The 25,110-nt window shown below is 41.1% G+C and overlaps 1 protein-coding gene across 1 annotated transcript in view; it reads right to left on the bottom strand.

Annotated features, from left to right (window-relative positions):
* The window catches only part of LOC138762446 (parathyroid hormone 2 receptor-like), a 96,107-nt gene that overhangs the window by 53,341 nt on the left and 17,656 nt on the right, over positions 1-25,110 (bottom strand). Inside the window, exons 3-6 of the mRNA XM_069936204.1 lie at positions 14,890-15,000; positions 14,667-14,782; positions 14,365-14,459; positions 5,725-5,908 (exon numbers count right to left, since the gene is read on the bottom strand). Of these exons, the coding sequence (XP_069792305.1) occupies positions 5,725-5,908; positions 14,365-14,459; positions 14,667-14,782; positions 14,890-15,000 (506 nt within the window). The remainder of the gene's footprint in view (positions 1-5,724; positions 5,909-14,364; positions 14,460-14,666; positions 14,783-14,889; positions 15,001-25,110) is intronic.

Below are 25,110 nucleotides of genomic sequence, written 5' to 3'. Positions count from 1 at the left end.
TGATGCCAGCACACACAGGACATACCTGACTTACTTTTTCAACAGATTGCAGGAGTTTATACTCACAGTGAACCCGGCTAAGTGCCAGTTCAGCCTGGAAACCATCGATTTCCTTAGTCTCCATATCACCTGTGAGGGTACCACATCACTGCCGGATCAGCTGGAAGCCATCCAACATTTCCCCAGGCCGAGCACAATTAAAGGTCTACAGGAATTCCTAGGGATGGTGAACTTCTATCATTGTTTCTTCCCGGGAGCAGCTACCCTCATGCAACCCCTATTCGATGTCATCAAACTCAGCATCAAGATGCTCCAGTGGACTCACAAAATCATTGAAGCATTCCAGGCAACCAAAACGGCACTAGCAGAGGTCACATCTTTGGCCCATCCAGACTCTTTAACCCCCTTCCAGCCCTTACAACATGTGCATCAGACAGAGTGGTCGGCACGGTGCTGGAGCAGTGGTTCGATGAACAGTGGCACCCCCCCTCCCCCTGGCCTTCCTCAGCAAACATCTCCAGATACCAGAACTCAAATACAGCGCATTCAACTGCAAATTATTGGCCCTGTACCTGGAAATATGACATTTCTGGTACACGTTAGAAGGAAGGGTTTTCATCGCCTACACAGACCACAAACCACTCACCCATGCACTCAGCGAGGTTTCGGACCTGTGATCAGTGAAGCAACAATGACACCTCTCCTAGATTTCTGAGTATACCACGGACATTTATCATGTCGCAGGCAAATCCAATGTGGGCCGATTGGCTGTCCAGACCGGCCATCACCACTACCTCAGGAGGACTCAATGTTGCTCAACAGTTGCCTCACTGATCGTGACAGTGGATGTTTGACCAAGTACACGGCCTGTCATATCCTTTGATAAGGTCCTTGGGCTGCCTGCTGTCTGATAAGTTTGTTTGGCACGGCCTCCCCCATGATGTAACCTTGTGGGCTAAGACTTGCTTGGAATGCTAGCGCACCAAAGTGCACAGACACACCAAGGTCCCGCTCCAAAGTTTTGTCCTGGTGCAATGTTGGTTTGACCACATGCATATGGACATCGTTGGCCCGCTCCCCATGAGCCAAGGTGTGCAGAATTTATTCACAATATTTGACTGTTTTACCCGTTGGGTGGAGGCAACGCCCCTGCCCACATGTGACACAGAGACTTGCGCCAGAGCTTTCTTGTCCAGTTCGGTCTCACACTTTGGAGTCCTGACCCCAAATCGCCTTAGACCGAGGGACCCAGTTCAAGTCCTCACTCTGGTCCAACCTAGCAAAGTTCTGCAGCAGCCAGTTACCACACCATGGCCTACCATCCTCAGGCAAACAGACTTGTCGAATGTTTTCACCACCACCTGAAAGCAAGGCCCGAATTGGATGGACAGACTCCCATGGGTGCTGTTAGGAATTTGCACAGCACCAAAAGAAGATCTGCCAGCATCACCCGCTGAGAATGGTGTACAGTTCCCGCTTACTATCCCGGGGACATTCACTTCAACCCTCCCAGCCCACAGCCCAGTGCCTTAGATGTCTTCCAAAGCTTGAGGGAACAGATGGGTAAGCCAAAACCTCTGTCACCTTCCCGTCACGGCTCTCCACTCTGCTACATCCCTGCAGATCTACAGTCCACTGATTTCGTTTTCGTTCAGAGAGGACAGCAAGGAACACACCTGAAATGCCCCTACAAAGGCCCATTCAAGGTGTTACAATGTGAAGGTGTAGTTTTCACCCTGGACATTGATGGGCTGCAGTACATGTTTACCATTGACTGCCTCAAGGCAGTGCATTTGGACTCAGATCAGCCTGTCCTGGCCTAAAGACAGTACTGTGACTTGCTCAAAGGGGGCAGCGATTCTGGGGGGCATGGGGGGGAAGGCGTGGTGTAATGGGCCAAGCAACCACACGATTGGAAGGGCCAAATCACCGCCTCAGTCATATGGTACAAGATGGTGTAGGCCCCCTTCCCTTCTCAGGAGAAGTCCTCATTATGCGTTGCCTGGGAGATGTCTCCACTTCCTGGTTGCACATTGCTAGGCAGGAAGCAACTTCGCAACGCGCTGACATGATTCCACAGACCAGTGTGCCCCAGACAGGAAGTGGGTTGTCCCCTAAATGCATTGCGAGAGATTAAAAATAAAGTCAGTTACAGGTTCACCCTCGTGTTGTGTGACGTATTTCATTTTAGTAGCGCTGCCGTTAGCAGTTGCTACAATGCCTAATTAAAATATAATTATGCTTTAATTATGCCCTTCAGCCCATGATGACCTATATATAAACCTACTCCAGTATCAGAAAACCATAGTGGAAATAAAACACACATGAATAAGAGCGGGGGAACTTACATGCGCAATTTATAAAGGACCGCAGGAAAGTGGTAGCGGCAATAAAATACATACGTGCATAATTTATAGTGAGCGTGGGAAAGTTGCAGCGGGGATTAAATACACACACACAACAATCAAGGATAGATAGTTATGTCTGTGAGAGACAAAGGGAGATTTAAAAAAGACAGAGTGGGAGAGAGAGAGTCAAGAACAAAAGAGACAGAGAGTTAGAGAGAAACAGACAAACGCTGCAGGTAGTCAAGGAACTAACTACCATTTCCTTTAACCCCCCCCCGTGTCCCAGTGTGCCGTGGCATAAAGTAAGGGCTGTATGCATGAAGCACACATGGAGGGGTTTCTCTTCTGCACGGAATTCTGGGACGACAGATCTGCCATAGCTCAATGCATCACTCAGGATGCCACTGGAGGAGGATAGGTGATTCTCTGCTCTGGGATGCCGGGCAGCGAGTGTGAAAGGGCGCAGAAAGCCAGTTAACATTGGTCCAGTGTGAAAGGCAAAAATGGCTCTTGAACCGTTTCTCTGAACAGCCTATCTATTGGTTAGCCAATGTGAAAAGGACCTCTTGCTATCCGCCCAGCCCATAATTATTATAAATCTACCATAAGTGAAACTGATGATTTTCAGACCAGTCCTCCAATTGCAGTAAGTAAAGTATTAAAGTCAACATTTGTGATTTCCATCATCTGAGCAATCTGAAAAATAGTTCAATCACCACCCATAATAGACACACAAATTATTGATCAAGCATCCTCCTTTTGTGACCTAATACAGATCTTTAACCATAGAGATGATGGAAAAGTGATAAAGGACACAGCAGTGTTTGGCATATCATCTTTGTTTTGTAGTTTATGCTGGATGTATGTCATTTAAATAAATGGCACTCAGATTACTGGCACTCAGTTAAATGATAAATGAAGTTTGAAGAAACCATCAGAGCAACCAATCTGGTACTCTAAGGCCAAACGTCCATGTATTGCCACTGCACCCTATATTTCTCCTGACCATTTATGGTTTCCACTCACTGTGATGGGCCTGGTGCAGGTTATGATTATAACTTTATTCATATCTTGCAGCATCTCCTGAAGCACATCAGAGGAAAGCCAGCTCTGCAACACAACCGGGGAACCATGACCAATCATGGACTATCTTTTGCCTTTGCTTTCTTTCTGTACTTTTTTTTAGATCAGTACCTTTAAATATAGAACATAGAACATTACAGCACAGTACAGGCCTATGGCCCATGATGTTGCGTCAATCTACGTAAATCTACTCCATAATAATTTAATCCTTCCCTATCTCACACTAATAACCCTTAATTTTTCCTACATCCATGCGTCCAGTTTTTTAAATGCCCCTATTGTACCAGCCTTCACCACCACCCCTGTCAATGCATTCCAGGCACCCATCACTCTGACAATTCCCCAAACTCACCTCTAACTTTCCTATACTCACCTTATACAGATGTCCTCTGGTATTTGCTATTGTCACCCCAGAAAAAAATGAGCTGGCTGTCTACCATCTCCATGCCCCTCATAAATCTATATATGTCTATATATATCTCTCACCCTTCTTCACTCCAAAGAGAAAAACCCTAGGTTTGTCAAATTTGCTCCATATGACACATTCTCCAATCCAGGCAACGTCCAGGTAAATCTCTTCAGCACCCTCTTCAAAGCATCTACATCCTTACTGTAATTGGAGACCAGAATTGAATGTGATACTCCAAGTGTGGTCTTTCCAGAATTTGATAGAGGTGCTGAAAACCACTGTTTTAATCATACCTAATTGACTCATTATGTGCAAAGTTTCATAGCTCCAAAGGAAATGAGCCAATGACAATTTTTCTCAAGCAAAATATTTTAGTCACAATTGGGTCTAGAGCAGTGGTTCTCAACCTTTTTCTTTCCACTCACAGACCACCTTAAGTAATCCCATACAAATCACAGAGCAACTAGGGCATAGGGATAGGGATTACTTAAGATGCTATGTAAGTGGAAAGAAAAAGTTTGAAAACCACTGTTCTACACTATTCACAACACCTCCAGCCCTTTTATCATCTGCAAACTTGCTGATCTACCCCATACAAGTAATTTATTAAAATATGAAAGCTCTACATCTACCTGGATCAATTTAATTTGGAATACCAGAAAAAAGTGCTTGTCATCAGATTTTATGATGTGTACAATGGAGGGAATTTAATGTTGATTCACCCAAATGATACCTGGACTGTCAGTTAAATTACAAGGAGAGATAACACTAATGAGAGAGTGAAACAAGGAATCATCACTTCTACAGAAATTTGGAACTCTTTTGAAATTGCAGTTGATGCTGGGTCAAACGTGAACAAGAAAAAGTAAGAATGAGAAGATTCTTGTTAACCACAGTGGGCAACAGTCAAGACTTTGGGTCAACCCCCAAATAAGGATTTTTTTCCTCTAATTCCACCACAGATGCTGCTTGACTCACTGAGCTCTTCCAGCAGTTTTTTTTTTGCTCATATTTCAGCATCTGCAGACTCTTGTGCCTTTGAAAACAGTAAGTAGTGGAAATTCTCACAAGCCAAACAGTTTCTGCAGCGATAGAAGCAAAGTTAGTGTTTCAGGTCAACAATCATTCATTGGAATCTGCAGAGTCCTTCTGACATAGTCTGCTTTTATTTCAGATTTCCAACATCTGCAAGATTTTTCAGAAGGAAATGGGGAAAAGGTGAGTAAATAGGCTAAGGTTAAAAAATAAAACAGGCTATGATCCTCATTGGGAGACTGGGATATCAAATCCTGATCTTTTGTGATGGAATTAATTATTTTCAGACTTTCAGAAAGTTGGTCATGATTCCTTTGTCTGCATCCCATTCAGTTTCAATTGCATACACTTTTCACTTCCACAATCTACCCAAAATAGGTTGTGAATATATGAATTAGACACAGGAACATTTGAGCTTCAAGAATTGCTTTTAATTATTAAAAAAATTTTTTTTAATTTTTTTTTAACGATAACAGGCCCTTCCTGTCCATGAGCCTGTACTGCACAAATACACCAATTAACCTACAAACGCAGTATGTTTTTGGCAGGGGAAGACAACACAGTAAAAGCCAATTCCAGCCCTTGAATCCTATGCCAATTAAATAATGATTAAGTGCTTGGGTGCTCGAAGCTTTGCCCTGTCTGACTAGATTGCAATAATCACATTTTATTAAAATCTCTCATCTCTCTTTTTTAAAATGGCCAATATAACTTGACCATTATGTTGAGATGAGAACCAATTCTTAATAACATTGACAGGAATCAGGGCCCCTTTTCTTGTTCAAGATTCTTGCAGAAGACCAGTTAGCAGGTCAAATCGTTCAGTAGAACAGGTGTATATGTACTTACATAGTAGGAATTATCTGTTATGGGAACAACAGTGATGGCTTTTAGATCATCCACTGAAGGAGAGTCATTTAGATGTCCAAAATAAGAATACAGAACATGGTCTTTGATTATAATACTGCCGGCTCTGCACATAAAGGAGACAAACAAGTGCACGTGGATATAATTCCTGGTGCAATGGAGTCTTCTGTTGGAGAAAAAATAATGAATGTGAGGGCACCTTCCATCCAATCAATATAACGTCAACTTGAATAATCAAACAATTGTAAAGTGATGCACCTTCACAATGCTTTACAAAGATATTTTTCCACAGATGGATTTATTGCATCAAGCTGCGGGAATCACGAGACGATGAATGGGTTACATATTCTGAAGTGGCATTGTACATGCAAAAACCAACACAACCATGAAGGTTGTTAGATGTTGTGTCGTCAAAGAACCAGAGAGCATGGAAGAAGCCATTCAGCCCCACTCATCCATGGTGACCAAGCTGGCATTCTGGCTGGACAGATTGGGTCCACATCTTTCTAAATTTTTCCTCACCATAAATCTGCCCAAATGTCCTTCTTCAGTTTCCTCTGACAGCTCGTTCCAGATACAAGGCTCCCCCTTAGGTCCTTTTAAAATCTCTCCCCTCTCACCTTAAACCTATGCCTTCTGGTTCTAGAATCATCTATCTTTGGGGGAAAAAAAACTGTGAGTGGACATTTTATCTATGCCCCTCATGATTTTATAAACTTCTATCTATGAGGCCTCCTACGCTCCAGTTAATAAAGACCCAGCCCATCCAACTCTGGTGGCCTCCGATACACCCCTTCCATTTTATCGATAAACTCCCTGTGTTTGCACACATTACTCCGTGTGGTCTCCCAAATGCTGTGTACCGTTGTATAATGAGGTCCCAACGTGTGATATCAGATTTCAAAATGCATCTGTACGTACTTTTAGGAGGTTGGTTTTCAGGATGAATATTTGTACTTGTTGCAGTTCAGAGTTTGTGCCTCATACTAGCAGCACCTGTTGACCAAATGAGGTGGATAAGCTGCAGTCTGCTTTTTGTGTGTTCAATTTGCTGCTTTTTGCTTTTGGTTGGGACTTTATACATTGATGGACACATAATTATCTCCCAAAATGTAAATTTAAAAGAAAATATGATGTTACAGAATATTCATCTGTCTATCCTTGTTTATTTCCTTCAAGGATAATTTAATATTATTACAAATTCTCTTGGAAAAATGTAAAGAAATGTTTTTATCATCCTCAAAAAACTGCATCTGATTCAAAATAAAAATAAATCATTCCATTCATATGACACCACTGACCCCACAACACTTCAATATTGTTTACAACTACATAAAGAGGCCAGGCTCTCCCCACCTCTGTAGTCTTATCCAAATCCAAATTTCTAGTGACAAACATATGAATTAGGAGCAGAAGTAAGAAACTCATCCTCACAAGATGCTCTGACTGTAATCTCACGTCTGGAATACTTCCCATGCATCTTTGCAATGACCTTTGCAGGGAAAGCAAGCAAAGAGAACCTTGGATGATGAGAGAGGTTGTGAACTTGGTTATAAAGCTAAAGGAGGCATATGTAAGGTTCAGGAAACTATAATTATGGAGGGTCCTGGAGGAACGTAGAGGTTTCAGGAAAGTGTTATGCAGGGAATTAGGAAGCCCAAAAGGGGCCATAAGATGTCCTTGGTGAGCAGGATTCAAGAGTACACCAAGACATATTATTCATGGTTTAAACACAAGAGAATGACTAGGGATGGACAGGACCACTCAAGGACGAAGGAAGATATTTATGAGAGGAAGTGGGTGAGATACGTAATTAGTAGTTTGCATCAGTATTCATCAAGGAGAAAATCATGAAAAGTAGTGATTGGGAGCATAATGTTCATGCATTAGGGTATTATGATATCCAGAAAGAGATGGTGTTGGGTCTTCTGAGGAGCATTAGGGATGAACACATGGGCCTTATGGAAGATATCCCTAGTTAATGAAAGAGGCAAGCAAAGGGGTTGATGCTGTCTTGACAAATATTTTTGCATCTTCACTGGCAACAGGAGAGGTCCCAGAGGACTGGAGAGTAGGAAATATTGTAGCTTTGCTCAAGAGAGGAAATAATTATAGGCCAGTAAGCCTAACATCAGTGGCAGGGCAGCAATTGGAAAAGATATTTTGGGATAGGATTCACGCACGGCTGGAAAGTCACGAACAATTTGAGACAGTCAACATAGCTTTGTGAGGGGCAGGCTATGTCTTAATAATTGGATCATGTTTTTAGAGAAGGTGATAGAGATGGCTGATGACCGTGGGGCAGTGGATTTTGTCCTCATGGATTCTGACAAGGCATTTTCTTTCTTTTTCAAAATATTTTTATTGAGTTTAACATAACAATCCCAATACAAAATCTTAAATAAAGCAATGCAAAATAATAACCTAAAATTAAAGTAAATACAGAGTATGCCATACTTTAAATTCCATCCCTTATTATTAAATATGATTATCTGTTAAAATGATTATACATATAAACCAATTAAATACTATTATAACAAATTCCATTATATCTTAATAATATCTAAAAAGAGGATATTATACAGGATAATTATAATGAAACCCTCAAATCCACTTATCCAAAAGAAAAAGAAGAAAAAAACTTTAGTTTTAAAACTAAAACTAATCTAACCCCTCTCTCTAATCGTTATAAGGAAAATACAAAGATGGATCAAGTTGCGGCCTCTAGAAGATGGACGGATCAGCACCAGAGCACCCAAATTCTCTAAAACTGGCAATTATGATAAGATTCAATAAATGAGGCCCATACCTTGTCAAACTGAAACCTTTTATACCTAATTTTCTATAAGCTTGGATACGACATTACATCCTGTAGCCATTGCGCACGAGTCGGTGAAAATTCATCTTTCCATTTCATTAAAATTGCTCGTCTGGCTATCAATGTACTATAAGCCAAAACTTTCTCTTGTGATGCCGATAAAAGCTTATCTGGTTCACACGAAAAACCAAACAGTGCAGTTAAAAGGCATGGATCTAATTTAATCTTAAATCTAATAGATCGATATAAATACATGATATCAATCCACTATGAACAAATTGTAAATCAAGAATATTTGAATCTGCAATTTGAGGAAAAGCATTTAGATTGAACAAAATTCCTAAAAAAATGTCTATTAGAGACCTGCAATTGTTCAAAAGAAGCAAAGTTATTTTGAATAAATAAATCTTTGAAATTTTTAATACCAAATCTGAATTATTCATCTAATAAAGGTAGAAAAATGGTTATCTATACTAGTGCAAGTCAGAAAAAAATTATATTAAAACATTTTCTAAATTGACATATAATTCGATGTTGAGAATTATATTGAGAAAATGTGCTCAATTTAGGAAATGTTTTAATATAATTTTTTTCTGACTTTCCTAAATTTCCTAAATTGAGCACATTTTCTCAATATAATTCTCAACATCGAATTATATGTCAATTTAGAAAATGAAAAAGGTAAAACAGAGCCTAAAATTGTCAACATAGACGATTTCTCAGAAAAGTTCAGTTCCATTTCTGCCCAAGAAGAGTGATTTGCTAATTTATCAAATTTTAATAATAATGAAAGTAAGCTGTATATATTAGTTGCCCAGTAGTAAAATTGAAAATTTGGAAGTGACATTTCCCCATTTCTAATAGTTTTCTGAAGATGGGCTTTATTTATACGTGATTGTTTTCCCTGCCATATATAAAAAAGAAATAACTGAATCTAATGAATTAAAAAAGGATTTAGGAATAAAAATTGGTAAGGCTTGAAAACGATACAAAAATTTAAGTAGAATATTCATTTTAATCGAATTAATATGTCCAATCAATGTAATCAAAAGTGGTGACCATCCTGATAATCATATTTTTATCCAATTAAATAATACTATAAAAGTTTCTTTCATAAGATTCTTATAACCTTTTGTAAAAGCGATTCCTAAATATCGCAACTGATCATGAATTATTTTAAACCAAAATTTAGAATACATAGAAAAAAATCCATTTAAAGGTAAAAGTTCACTCTTATATAAATTTATTTTATATCCTGAAAATTGTCCAAACTGAGTGAACATAGTTAATATATTTGGTAAAGAAACCTCCGGATTTGAAATAAAAGGCAATAAATCATCCACATAAAGAGATAATTTATGTTTAATTATGTTTCTAATTAATCCTTTAAATTCTGCATATTCTCAAAGGGCTACTGCTAATGGCTCTAATATTATATCAAGCAATAAAGGACTTAATGGACATCCTTGTCATGTTCCCCTAAATAGCCTAAACATTTTCAACTGCTGTAAATTAGAATGGATTTAACCTATAGGATGTAAATATGATATTTAAATCCAGTTAATAAAATCTGGACAAAAATTAAATTTCTTTAATATAGCAAATAAATATTTCCATTCCACCCAGTCAAATGTTTTTTCAGCATCTTGAGAAAGGACACATTCTGTCGCATGAGTAGAAGGTAAATATATTGCATTCAATACACAGTACATGTTATAATTAAAATAATGATTTTGAAATTTGCAGCAACATATAATACAGGGATTCCCCAGGTTTCAAATGCCCTTACTTACAGAGATTAATCTTTATACAACTTCTCCAATATGTTTTTAAAGATCTCTACAACCCAATTTTTCATTAACATTCTGGAGCATCCCTTTCTTTGTATAACTAGATCTCCTCCATTTCCTGTATTTATGTTCTCACCACCCCTCCCCCAACCCCTGGATAAAAGAGAGTAGATTTCCCCTGGTCCTCACCTTTCACCCGACCAGCCTCTACATCCACCACATTTTTCTCCAAAATGTCTGCCAGATACAACATGATCCCATCACCACTCATATCTTCCCCTCCACACTTCGTTCTGCTTTCCAGAGGGACTGTGCACTCTGCCATCCCCTGTCAGCAAAGGAGGTATAAAGTTTGTCCCTTCATCTCGTCATTCGCCTCCATTCAAGGACCTAAACCCTCTCCTTTTAGGTGAGGCAAAGATTCACAGCATCCCCTCCAACCTCACCTACTGCATTTGGTGCTTTTGTCATGACCTCCCCTACATTAGTGAGACCAAGCGCAGACTTCAGACTGAACAACTGCTTTGCAGATCACCTATATTTTATCTCCAATGGCAATCTGGAGCTGGTGGTTGCAAGCCAGTTTAATTCCCATCTCTATTCCCACATTTATCCATCTGTCCTCATCGTCCTCCATGACCAGGATAATGCCAAAAGCAAACTAGAGGAGCATCACCTCATGTTCTACTTGTGTTGTCTGAAACCCTGGGAGTCACTATTTTGGAGGATGTTTTCTGGAGCCAACATACAAATGTCCTCTCGAAAAAAGCCCATCTTCTTTCTCAGGAGTTTATGGAAGTTTAGTATGACATCGAAAACCTTGGCAAACTTCTACAGGTCTATAGTGGAAAGTGTGCTGACCGGCTGCATCACAGGCTGGTATGGGGACACCAATACCTTTGAGCAGAAAGCCCTGCAAAAGGTAGTGGACACAGCCTAGTACATCACAGGCAAAACTCTCCCCACCATTGAAAATATCTACATGGAACGCTACCATCAGAGAGCAGCAGCAATCATCAAAGAGCCACACTACCCAGGACATGCTCTGTTCTCCTGCTGCCATCAGGAAAGAGATATAGGTGCCACAAGACTCATGCCACCATGTCCAGGAACAGTTGCTACCCCTCCCACCATCAGAGTCCAAAGTAACAAACTCAATCAAAGACCCATTTAAAGACTCTTAATTTGCACATAATTTAATCATTGAATATTTATTTTCTGAATTGCAGTCAGTTTGTTTGAACTTTTATTTGTTTACATTTCTCTCTTTTGTCGACGTCTCTTTTCTTGAGTGCAATTTTTTGCACTATCGATAAGTAGAAATTCTGCCTTGCCTGCAGGAAAAAGAATCTCAGGGTTGTATGTGATGACATGTTTGTACTCTGACAATAAATCTGAACTTTGAATGCAGTGACATGAACACCGACTTCTCCAACTTCAGGTCACTCACTCCCTCTCTGGTCCTTTTTCTTTCCCTCTGATCCAGCTAGGTCCCCCAACATGCCCTCTTTTTTCTAAGAGCCCCCTCTCCCTCAGCCCCTTGTTACCTTATTTATTTCCCCTCCCCTACCTTCTTTCATCTATCCACAGCCCATCTGTTATTTGGTTCCACTCACCTCCTTCCTTTCTTATCAGACTCCATAATCTGCAGCCTTTGTTGTCTCCACTTATCTTCTTTCTGCCTCTATAGCCATCTCCATCGTTCCCTTCCCCACCAGGTTCCAGCCGCTCATTGTCCTCTCTCCTCACCTGGTTCTACCTATCACTCGCAAACCTCCCTGCATCACCCCTCCCATTCAATTCTTCTATCTCTCTCTGCACTCTCTGTCCCAGTGCAAGGTCCTGACCAGAAATGCCGATGGACTGTTCCCTCCACAGATGTTGCCTGGCCAAATAAGTTCCTCCAGCAGCTTGCTTCTTTTATATGTTCTGTGTCTGAAAGGGTTCTGGCTTTAAAGTTGTAAGATTAGACTGATCCTATGATTTCTGTACAACATTAATAATATTTAATGCATGACGAGAATTTTACATTTTATTTACAGCACAGAAGAAGCCAATTCCAGCAATTTAAACCTGTGCTGCTCTAATTACACCCAAATTAACCAAAAACCCTGTACATTTTGGAGGGTGGGAGAAAACCGGAGCACCCAGAGGAAACCCACGCTGACATAGGGAAAGCATACAGATTCCTTACATACAGTGTCGGATTATAATCAAGGTTGCTGGCACTGTAACAGCATTGCACTAACCACAATGCTACCTACTGCAGAAAAGGTATAGGTGGAGTACTTCGCTAAGGGTGGTTGTGATATTCCCTCTGTTGCTCTCACTCACTCAGCAAAGGACACTTGGCTGAAATGATTCGCTCTGCGTAATGTTGATATTATCTACTCAATGATCACTGAATGGTTCTTCTTCGTACGAAACAGCAGAACCACAGAAATAGGCCCTACAGCCCATCTAGACTATGCTAAACTATTCTGCTTGTTCCTATTGATCTGCAACTAGACCATAGCCCTCTGTACCCCTCCCAACCATGTACCTATCCAATAATCTTGTAAATATTAAAATCAAATTTTCATCATCACCTCCACTGGCATTCGTTCCACACTCTTACCACCCTATGAGTGAAGAATTTCTCTCCAATGTTCCCCTTAAACATTTCACCCTTTATCCTTAACCAATGTCCTCTTGTTCTTGTCTCGCCCGACCTCAGTGGAAAAAGCCTGTTTGCATCTACACCCCTCATAATTTTGTATACTTCTAACAAATCTCCCTCATTCACCAACACTTCAGGGAATAAAGTCCTAACCTATTCAACCTTTCCTTATAACTCAATTCCCTGAGTCCTAGCAACATCCTTGTATATTTCCTCTGCACTTTTTCAATCTTATTGATAACCTTCCTATAGGTAGATGACCAAAACTGCACACAATATTCTAAATTTAACCTCACCAATGTCTTATACAACTTCAATATAACATCCAACCTCCTGTATTTGCTATAGGTACTTTGATTTATGAAGGTCAATGTGCCAAAAGTTTCATTTATGACCCTGTCCATTTTCAAAGAATTTTGTGTCTGCTTCACTCCACAGTTACCTTCTGTTTACCATGCTAGTCCTACTCTGATTTGTCCACCCAAACTGCAACAGCTCATACTTTGTCAACATTAAATTCTGTTTGCCATTTTACAGCCCATTTTTACAGCTGGTTCAGATCTTGCTACAAGCTTTGAGAGCCTTCCTCACTGTCCACTATGCGATGAATCTTTTATTGCAATAAAGAACCTGGGTTCTTTTAAAACAACTATATTTATTAGCTAGAACACACAGACAAATGGAGGCATCCATTTTGAATCTACCCAAGATGCGACAGCTCCAACAGCTCATCTTCCGACTCCCGCTAGTGGTCAGGATTATCACTAGCACTCTATCAATACACACTACACCACTAATTTTGATTCATCTGCAAAGTTGCTGATCCAATTTACCACATTAACATCCAGATTGTACGTTGGTGTAAAAACAGAGTACCCTTTGCAATTTAATATTGCTGAAGCTTACCTCTGTACAACAGGGACATTTAACACGAATTCTAAACCTCTTTTTATTTGTCTTATTTTGTTTATCAAAGAATCTGCGGGCAGGAAGTCATGTTAGAATCTGATAAAATAAAGTTAAGACTATAGCTTATGTAATGTGTAATGTTCTGTTCACTGTATTACAAGGAAAATTATTTTAATTCAATTGCATGATTCTGTAATTCAGATATGCTCACTGCCAAGCCGACTGCCTAGTAATTGGGTTCAATGTGATTTCTCAGAGGGAAGTGACTCCATGGTTCTAGCACTATTGCATGACCTCTCTCACAATCCCCACCAAAACCTGCAAGGAATTTCCTACCGCCTTCAATATACAACATTTCATACCAGCCGAGCTAAATTTCAACATTCACCTTGTTACATTCCTCTTGAAAGTCAAACTGGGGAGAAAATCGTTTCTTTTCTACTTACTTGAAGTATGCCATGATCATAATTGCCAAGACCAGTGAGCAAAGTGAAACAGCATATCCCAAAGTATACATCACAGACAATCGATCAAACAACTCCTATGGAATAAGAATAAAGATATAAATGTCAAAAATATTTGGTAAAAATTTTAATTTGTCATATTTTTCATTTTTGGCAGTTTTATGGTCATCTGAAAACAACAATAGAAATATAGGATAAAATTGGGCCTCAGTGTTAAATCCCAATAGATTTTAATATCAGAATACATCTTACAACATCACATTAAATAAAGACTTGAATTGTACTTGTGTGAAATGGTTGAAGGGTTGCATGAAACATTCTGTGTAATTTGACCAGGTTTGGCTAAGGTTTTCCGCAAACTTCCACCTTCCATCATCGTCACAGAATCGATAGGCAAACCCTGCAAATCAACGTTGAAGATAAAAATTGTATTTTACCAACTGCCATATCCCTACCCATTGACATTTTTGGACTGAGCAAACAAATAACATTTTAAAATCACAGTACCATCAGGATTAAAATCGTAAATGTAGCTTGGGCAGGGAACCACAGTCAACTTTCCTGGGATTCCACTTGGCCAACACGTTATCCCATCCCACACTGGAGAGCACAATCCATCTGTAAAAGAACAGGAAACCATCAAAGCAAGGAACACAGTGGCTCTGGTTAGGGAGAAGCACGAGGCCATAACTGTTAAATGCTTTCAAAAGAAGTTGAATGCAAAATCTAGAAACACTTAACAGGACGCACAGGCTCTGTGGAAATATACAGGGTTGACTTTCAGGTGCATAACCTTCCATCAGAACTGGAGCAGATAATCAAGGGAAATCAAGGAGAGGGGAGCACCTGTCCAAAATGCACAGCCTTCGGATGGCCCATCAATATCACTGTGTGATTAACAAAGCAGATAGTGCAGCACAATTACAGCGCCAACGACCTGAGTTTGAATCTGTCACTGTCTGTAAGGAGTTTGCATGTTCACCACGTGACCATGAGGATTTCCTCCCGGTGCCCTGGTTTCCTCCCATGTACGGGGCTAGTTAGTTAATTAGTCATACTGGTGTATTTGGGATACATTGGCTCATGAAGCAGAAGGGCCTGTTACCGTGCAATATATCTAAATTGTAAAAAGGGAGTCATCAGACAGTAGATTTTAGTGTTTCAATGATCTTTCCTCTTGCTAATCAACCTCAGTTTCAATATTTTTTGCTTTCCCATCATCAACAAGCCTTTGGAGAAAAATTGATTTCCGCTCACCACCGAGCCATATCCTGAGGACAGCCTCGTAGGTTTTAGTACAGGAGATAAATAAAACATAACAGCTTGCCTTTTGATCTGTGTGGTTTCAATGCTTAATTTATTTGTATAACAATAGAGCAGAATTAACATTTGTTCACATGGCATCAATAGTTAACTGGCCATCAAACCGTTAATAAGCTACATTCTAAGAATTATAAATTGGTAAACTGCAGTTAGCTGGTGTACTGTTTCCATGTGAAGAATCCATCTGAACTTTTCCACATGTTCGCATTCCTTCACAAAAAAAGATTAAATAAAACAAAGAGGCCATTTTTTAAGTCCATTTAGATTGGGAAGATCTTTTAAAGTTTGTGGGGTTTGTATCTGGCAATGAACTCTCATAAAAATGTTGATTGTAACATCAGGTTATGAACCATAGAATTGTATAGAATAGAAACAGTCCATTTGGCCCAACTCAGCCACGTCAACCTGTTTCGTTTTCTGTTTTAATCCCATCGTCCTCTATGCCCAAGCAATGCATCTGTTCCAGTCATTTCTCAAATGCTGTCAGTGACCTAGCTTCTATCATCCTCTCAGGCAGTGCATTGCAGGTGCTTACCATTCTGGGTGAAGAAGTCCCACCCCCATATCCTCTCTAAATCCCTTCCTAAGCCCTCTAATTTTTTTCATCCTCTGATATGGGAAAAGTTTCCTGCAGTCTATCCTATCCATGCTTCTCATAATTTTATACACCTTAATCATGTCCTCTTAACCTTCTCAATGAGGGAGCAATGATCTAGTTTCTCCAGTCTCCCCTTGTAATTGAACTGGTTCATCCAGGCAACATCCTCGTGAATCTCACTGCATCCTTTTCAATGCTCATCACATCCTTCCTACACTTGGTGGCCAGAATTGCAAGCAGAGTTGTAGCTGAGAACTGACTAGATTTCTAAAATTGAACCTCACTATTCAATGACCTGACATTAAAAGCCAATATCCCATATGCCTTCCTTATCATGTTATCTACCTGGATTACCACCTTCAAGGATCCATGAACTTAAACACCAAAGTTCCTCAATGCCTCAATACTCCTAAGGGTTCTAAACGTACCTGTTAAAGATCAGTGTGGCCATGTGTGTGTGAAGCCACAAGAAACTCATGGAAGGTAGGGAATTCATGGAAGAGAAAATAAAGTCCTGAAACATGTCAATATTATGATAGATGAAGGATGTTGGTGGTGTTGAGACACATAAATCCTTGGGACCTGACCAAGTGTATCTGAGGACATTGTGGGAAGAAAGGGAAGAAATTGCTGGGGTCCTGGCAGAGAATTTTTTATATCTCATCTCTGTTATTGCAGGCGATATACTGGAGGATTGGAGGATAGCTGAATTGCTTTTGCTTTTATTAAGAAGGGTTGCAAGGACAAGCCAGGGAATTCCAGGGGGGAAAATGAACATCCTGAAAGACAGGGCCTATCTTCATTTGGAAAGCCAAGTGATTCAGGATAGCCAGCATGGTTTTGTGAGTGGGGAAATCATATCTCTCGAGTTTCATTCCGTTTTTTGTAAGAGGTAACCAAGAGGATTAATGAACACAAGGCAGAAGATGTCTTCTTGGATGTTAACAAACCTCTTGACAAGGTCTGGCATGACATTCCAGTACAAACAGTGAGATCACATGGGTTCCAGGGTGAGTTGGCTAATTGGATATCAAAATTAGCTTTATAAAAGAAGGTAGAAATTGAAGACAATTTTTCATATTGGTGCTGGGTCCGTGATTTGGATGGGATTGTAGGTGGCACATTTAGTATGTTTGCCAATAATATTAAAATTGGTGGTGGACAGTGAGTAAGATTGTCCAAACTAACAAGAGGATCGGGATCATCTGAGGAAGAGGGCAATGGAATGACAAATGGAATTTAACTCAGACAAGTGCAAAATGGTGTACAGTAAACCCCTGATATCCGGTATCTATGAGGATTGGTAGATGCTGGATAAGTGAACTTTCCGGATGCTTGAAATTGCATGTTGAATGATTGGCGAACTAATGGTGTGGCACACCAATTTTAAACTTAAATATTTTTTATCCATTTATTTCCCTATATTTTTTTTTGGCCGGTTGTTTGAGGCTGCCAGTTGCTTGAAATCCTGTATTTTGTGAAGTTAAACCAGGGCAGGATATATGCAGCAAATGGGGGAGTGTTATAGAACTTAGGGAGACAAGTCTGAAAATGGCAATACAGTTTGACATTTAGTAAGCTTGCCTTCATCAGATGGTGCACCATGTACAAGACTGGGGGCATTGTGGCCATTGGCTGCCTCTTCAATAAAATATCCTTACCTATTAGTCCTTACTGGGAGTTGCAATACCTGTATTTGTGAATTTTTTTATATTATCAATGTTTATTCTTTTTATGTCAATAGAGTGCTTGTTTCTTCATTTTACAAAGATCCCTATAGTGACTATGTTCCAGTTTCCAAAATAATAGATTGAGGATAAAAATATAGGAGCATATAAAATAGAAGGAGGCTATTCATCCTTCTAAGCTTGTTCCACCATTCAGCACAATCATGATTGATCATACAATTTCAATATCTCTCCATATCACTTGATCCCTTTAACCAATAGGGCCACAACTGACTCCCTTTTGAGTATCTCATATGAACGGCCCTCAACAATCTTTTGTGATACTCTATTTCAAGGACCCCAACCACTCTGCCGTGCCCTCTTCTCACTACTACCATCAGGAAGGAGGAACAGGAGGCTGAAAATGAACATCTAGTGGTACAGAAATAGCATCTTTCCCTCTACCATCATCTTTATGAATGGATGATGAACCACCTACCACACTTTCTCTTCTTTTGCACTGATTTATTAATTTTTTTACACTGTAATGCTGCTATAAAACAACAATTTTTTTGACACGTTTGTGACAACAAAATCTGATTCTGGTAGGGTGTTGCATAAACTGTCTGAATATAAAAGTTTCTCCTAACCTCACCCTAATTGGTTTACCATTTATTCTTACATTTGTTGCCCCTTAATTCTGGGTTTCATCAATCTCAGGAACATTCTTCCTTCTGTAACAGATATGTTAACCTTTAATTATTTAATGTTAAACTATATTTCTTTTATAAAATATCTTAGTAAAGTAAATTATAAAGTTAAAATATTGTAACTCTATTCTTAGTAAGTTAGCTGTGGCTTGGTATGGGTCACACACAGATCACAGCACATTTATAGAGAACCATTGTTTTCTGAAAAGAGTATTCACTTTTGGAGTCGATGTGTCTTGGACAGACAGACCTAATGGATTTCAAGTGAGTCTGAATTATTCAAGAACTGCTGAGGAAGCCATCTTTTTAATCAAAGCCACTTAAGCCTCTTGAATAGAGATGAGGTCAGAGGTTGTTATGGATATGGAATGGTTTTGAAAAAGGAACAGTATTTTGGTAGAAATAAAACTGATGGTCACATGGTTTCCAAGAATTGAGACTCACTTTCATGATGATGTAACAGTCACATGATTTGGAGAAATATATTACTGAATTCAGGCATTTTAGTTTCAGTTTTGGAAACATTCAGTTTTGGAAGAGTTCAGTTTGGAAAGTACAGAAGTCAAAACCCCTGTGGCACAGGGGTTGAAACCTTGTGAAAGACAATTACAGTAACCAGAATTGGTGCTGTTGTTGTGTGTTACTCCTGGGGAAAGGGGAACACAGAACCAGTGGCTTTTGAATTAATGAAGACCACTTCGCTGTCTCTTTGGGAAAGAGGACAGATTTCTACTGGGTCAATTTTTGATAGGCCACTTCATTTAACCCTTGTCTGGTTTGTGAATTTATCATGGGAGAAGATAAACATATTTGTTTAACCCTTGTCTGGGTTTGTGAATTCATCTTGGAAGAAAATAACCACATTGTGAGTAAAAAGGCCTGAAGATATAATGTTTAAAAGCGCTTTATAATTATTTCTGAACTGAGAATTTAAGACATTCAAGCAAGACTAAAATGATGCTGAACTTTTAAAGATTGGCTTTTCACAGTGGGATTTTATATACACACACACACAATTTACCATTAAGTAAGTTTAGAGATCAGTAAGAAATGTTATATTGTTAATAGTTTAATTTAAAAACTATTATTTTGAATTTACCATTGTCTGGTGGATTTTCCATTGCTGTTCCTTTGTTAATGCTAACAAAATCCCTTTAGTTCCAAAAATAATTTAAAGTGTTAGTTTATAACACTTCATCTAAACCAGTGGTTCTCAACCTTTTTATTTCCACTCACATACCACTTTAAGTATTCCCTATGTCATAGGTGCTCTGTAATTAGTAAGGGATTGCTTAAGGTGGTATGTGGGTGGAAAGAAAAAGTTTGAAAACCACTGTTTTAACCATACCCAATTGACTCATTATGTGCATGGTTTCATAACTCCAAAGGAAATGAGCCAATGACCATTTTTATCAAGCAAAATATTTCAGTAACAATTGGTCTAGAGCAATGATTCTCAATCTTCCCTTCCCCCCCCCCCCCAAACCACATAAAGCAATCCCTTACTAATCCAGAGAACCGATGGCATAGGGCAGGGGTGTCAAACTCGAATTCACGGAGGGCCAAAATTAAAAACTCGGACTAAGTCGAGGGCCGAACTAAATATTTATTGAAAATTTTCAACAACATCTGCATGTTTTCTCTTCTTTCAACATATGTAATGTTAAACTTTTTCTTATTAAAATAAATGTTTAATAATAGTTTTGGATAAACTCTTTCCAGAAGCATTAACAAATGAGAAATAAAATATTCAATAAATAATATTTCTCTACAGAGGATTTGTCAAATGTTGCTAGTGTGCTGTCGAATAGTAAAATCTGAGGGCTATTGAGAATGTGGGAGAATAACTTGATTCCTGAAACAATCAAATGGGTGACTGATTGTGGGCATGAACTCTAGCAGGGTTATTTGCCATGCCCTTTTTCCATTGGTACAGATATCCTTTGATTTACACACTTTTCAAGTTTTATGCCTAATGAGCTTGTATCCAGGTGCAGGACCATTTTTAACCAGGAATATATTTATCACTGTGACATGAAACTATTGGAAGATCATTTTATCCTGAGGTTAAAGTTCATAATACTTACTCAGGGCTGTGTGCGGGAGGGCAAGGTTTGCGGGTGATCGGGTTGGACAACGACAGTGCGGGGGCATTGGCTCTCGCTGCAGGGCGGCATCTCGGCGGATCAGCGGCCCCGTCACCGTGAGTCGCGGGTCGGCATGCGGCAGGGAGGGGGAGTGGGCAACGGTCCTGGCGAGGTCAGGCCCCCCCTGAGTTTCTGCCGGACCCCCCTTGACCTGCTGAGTTTCTGCCAGACCCTCCTTGACCTGCTGAGTTTCTCCCGGACCCCCCTTGACCTGCTGAGTTTCTCCCGGACCCCCCTTGACCTGCTGAGTTTCTCGCGGATCCCCCTTTGACCTGCTGAGTTTCTCCCGGATCCCCCTTGACCTGCTGAGTTTCTCCCGGACCCCCTCCCCTTGACCATCTGAGTTTCTCCCAGACCCCTCCCCCTTGACCTGCTGAGTTTCTCTCGGACCCCCCTTTGACCTGCTGAGTTTCTCCCGGATCCCCCTTTGACCTGCTGAGTTTCTCCCGGACCCCCTTTGACCTGCTGAGTTTCTCCCTTCTGGTGTTTTTACGAGAACCACAGACTTTCGTTCATACATTGATGAGGGGGATCAAGGGCCAAACATTGTCAGGTACCTCTCTGCTGGATAAAGGATACATTTTAACCCGCTGAGTTTCTCCAGTGTTGGGTTTTCACGAGGTAGTCAAAGGGCCGAAGGGCCTGTTTCTGATCTGTAATGTTCTACGGACCCTGCTCTTCTTTCCGTGCCGCTGTCCCAGGACCTTTCCAGGACAGTCTCCGCGCTCAGGACCGCGCTGGGATCCCGGTCAGCGGTGGAGGAGCAGGTGAGCGTGGCTAATCCCGATCCAGCCCACGCCACTCCCGAGATTGGCGGGGGGTTCCACCCTACCTGCCCGACCAGCCTCGCTCTCCACATGTACTCCGGGCACCCGCCGCTGGTCCGGTGGGAAGGCGCAGGGCGGCCGGCGCCCCATCGCCCGGCGGGGAGCCCCAATCTTCCCTCTGGCGTCCCGACTCCATCTGCAGCTCCAAGAAACGCTGTGCCACTGGGGTTCCGGGCGCTGGAAAGCGGCATTGGCTTCCCCTGACACCGGCCAGGCCGCGCTGCAGTGGGGGGGGGGTGGGCGGAGGGACATGACAGCATGTTTATAAAACCACCCACCACTACTTTTCAAGGACCAGGATTTTTCTCTCTCTCTCTCTCACCCTGGGACACAGTGGTTACTGTGCATGCGCTATACTGGCGCGGCGGCCAGCGGGCCACCTCTAATACATTTTTGATATGATCTTGCGGGCCAAATATAATTATATCGCGGGCCAAATTTGGCCCGAGGGCCAGAGTTTGACATGTGTAGCATAGGGAGTACTTAAAGTGGTATATGAGTGGAAAGAAAAAGGTTGAGAACCACTGATCTAACCTGTCTTATCCTGTCAAAATTTTATTTGTCTCAATAAGATTCCATCTCACCCTTCTAAATTCCAGAGAGTATCTTTTTCTTTGGCTTGGCTTCGCGGACGAAGATTTATGGAGGGGGTAAAAAGTCCACGTCAGCTGCAGGCTCGTTTGTGGCTGACCAGTCCGATGCGGGACAGGCAGACACGATTGCAGCGGTTGCAAGGGAAAATTGGTTGGTTGGGGTTGGGTGTTGGGTTTTTCCTCCTTTGCCTTTTGTCAGAGAGGTGGGCTCTGCGGTCTTCTTCAAAGGAGGCTGCTGCCCGCCAAACTGTGAGGCGCCAAGATGCACGGTTTGAGGCGTTATCAGCCCACTGGCGGTGGTCAATGTGGCAGGCACCAAGAGATTTCTTTAGGCAGTCCTTGTACCTTTTCTTTGGTGCACCTCTGTCACGGTGGCCAGTGGAGAGCTCGCCATATAATACGATCTTGGGAAGGCGATGGTCCTCCATTCTGGAGACGTGACCCATCCAGCGCAGCTGGATCTTCAGCAGCGTGGACTCGATGCTGTCGACCTCTGCCATCTCGAGTACCTCGACGTTAGGGGTGTGAGCGCTCCAATGGATGTTGAGGATGGAGCGGAGACAACGCTGGTGGAAGCGTTCTAGGAGCCGTAGGTGGTGCCGGTAGAGGACCCATGATTCGGAGCCGAACAGGAGTGTGGGTATGACAACGGCTCTGTATACGCTTATCTTTGTGAGGTTTTTCAGTTGGTTGTTTTTCCAGACTCTTTTGTGTAGTCTTCCAAAGGCGCTATTTGCCTTGGCGAGTCTGTTGTCTATCTCATTGTCGATCCTTGCATCTGATGAAATGGTGCAGCCGAGATAGGTAAACTGGTTGACCGTTTTGAGTTTTGTGTGCCCGATGGAGATTCCATCTCACCCTTCTAAATTCCAGAGAGTATAACCCTGTTCTATCCAGTCTTTCTTCATATGTCAGTACTGCTTTCCCAAGAATCAGTTTGGTGATCCTTCACTGCACTCCCTCAATTGCAAGAAAGACCTTCCTCAGATTAATAGACCCAAACACAATACTCAAGGTATGGCCCCACCAAGGCCCTGTTCTACTCGCTATACACTGCAGTAAGACCTCACTGCTTCTATATTCGAAACCTCACAATAAAGCCAACATGCCACTTGCTTTCTTCACCACCTGCTATACAAGAGAAAAAAAGCTGAGAAGTGATGGGGGAAGATATATCACCTCAGCCTTTTTCTCTTGTAGTCTCCCTCCCATATGACCTCTTAACTATGGTTCTGTGCTCCTCCCCTGTCTCTGCCACCCCCGCCCCACCCCCACCATTGTATTCAGGCACCTGTCTGCTTTTTGCTCATATATTGTTGAAGGGCTCAGACCCAAACCTTTGAGCATGACTTGCTGAGCTCCAGTATTTTTGTGTAAACTTGAAATAAATCCCTGATTATAATTATGCTCAGTTAGAATTTGCAAATGGAATGGATGAGCATCGACTGTGAATCCTTGCAGCAGTTAGTAGTGATGGCAGTTCACCACTAAGTATTCTAGATCCAGGGTGCACTGACCAGAAGTTAAAGAATATTGGTAAATAAACTGCAAAAGCAGTGAATTCTTCTCTCAGCAAAGCCCAGCAGGTTATATCTCAATTTTAGTCAATCCATGAGCAATCAGGAAGGGTTAACAACCACATTAGCTCAGATCTGTCACTGAGCAGATGGCTGGTTTGCTATGTTGCTCTGAGTCTTTGACAGCCGTGGTGACTCTTGAAGCCCACGAGACCAACAAAATTGCAACCCTATTGAGAACCCTTTAGAAAGTGAAATTTTACATCTGACGCATGTCAAAATATAACACAGCTTTGGAGGGAAGTTTTATTCCATGAATGTATTGGGCATTGATTTACTGTTCCTTATCTCAGTCCTTCTCATCAACATTTCTGATTATTTCTTGAAGCAGTGATGAGTCTTTTGCTCATGATCCTCAAGAGGAAGAGAGTATAAATTGGGTCAAAGTTTAAACCCCGTTTAATTGTTCGCTTACGGACATCAATTCTAATTGACCTTGGCAAGGTAGAGGTAAATCATCTCCCTGAACTGCTACTATCCTGCTGTCAATATTCCCAAAATGATTTGGGAAAGATGTTCCAAGATTTAGGCACCTATGGCATAGGGAGTACTTAAAGTGGTATGTGAGTGGAAAGAAAAAGGTTGAGAACCACTGATCTAACCTGTCTTATCCTGTCAAAATTTTATTTGTCTCAATAAGATTCCATCTCACCCTTCTAAATTCCAGAGAGTATAACCCTGTTCTATCCAGTCTTTCTTCATATGTCAGTACTGTTTTCCCAAGAATCAGTTTGGTGGTCCTTCACTGCACTCCCTCAATTGCAAGAAAGACCTTCCTCAGATTAATAGACCCAAACACAATACTCAAGTTATGGCCTCACCAAGGCCCTGTTCTACTTGCTATACACTTCAGTAAGACCTCATTGCTTCTATATTTGAAGGGATGACAAAGGTCGGGACAAATATATATCCATGCACTTATCTCACTGCATTACACCCATAACTGTGTGGTCAGGCACAATTCAAATGCCGTCGACAAATTTGTCGATGATACCACAGTCAATGGCAGAATCACAGACGGCAATGAGGAAACGTACAGAATGGAGATAGATCAGAGAGTTGAGTGGTGTCACAGCAACAACCTTGTGTTAGCAAAATAAAGGAGTTGATTGTGGACTTCAGGAAGGGGAAATCAAGAGAACACAAACCAGTCCTCATCGAGGGGCCAATAGTGGAGAGGATTAAGAACTTCAAGTTCTTGGGTGTCAACATCTCTGATATTTTGTCCTGGGGCCTTGATGTTGATTCAATCACGAAGAAGGTTCACTAATGGCTATACTTTATTA

This window comes from Narcine bancroftii, chromosome 4 (genome assembly GCF_036971445.1).
Source record: "Narcine bancroftii isolate sNarBan1 chromosome 4, sNarBan1.hap1, whole genome shotgun sequence".
Taxonomy (NCBI): Eukaryota; Metazoa; Chordata; class Chondrichthyes; order Torpediniformes; family Narcinidae; genus Narcine; species Narcine bancroftii.
The sequence above is the reverse complement of the archived record's forward strand: the minus strand, read 5'-3'. Positions and strand labels throughout refer to the sequence as shown.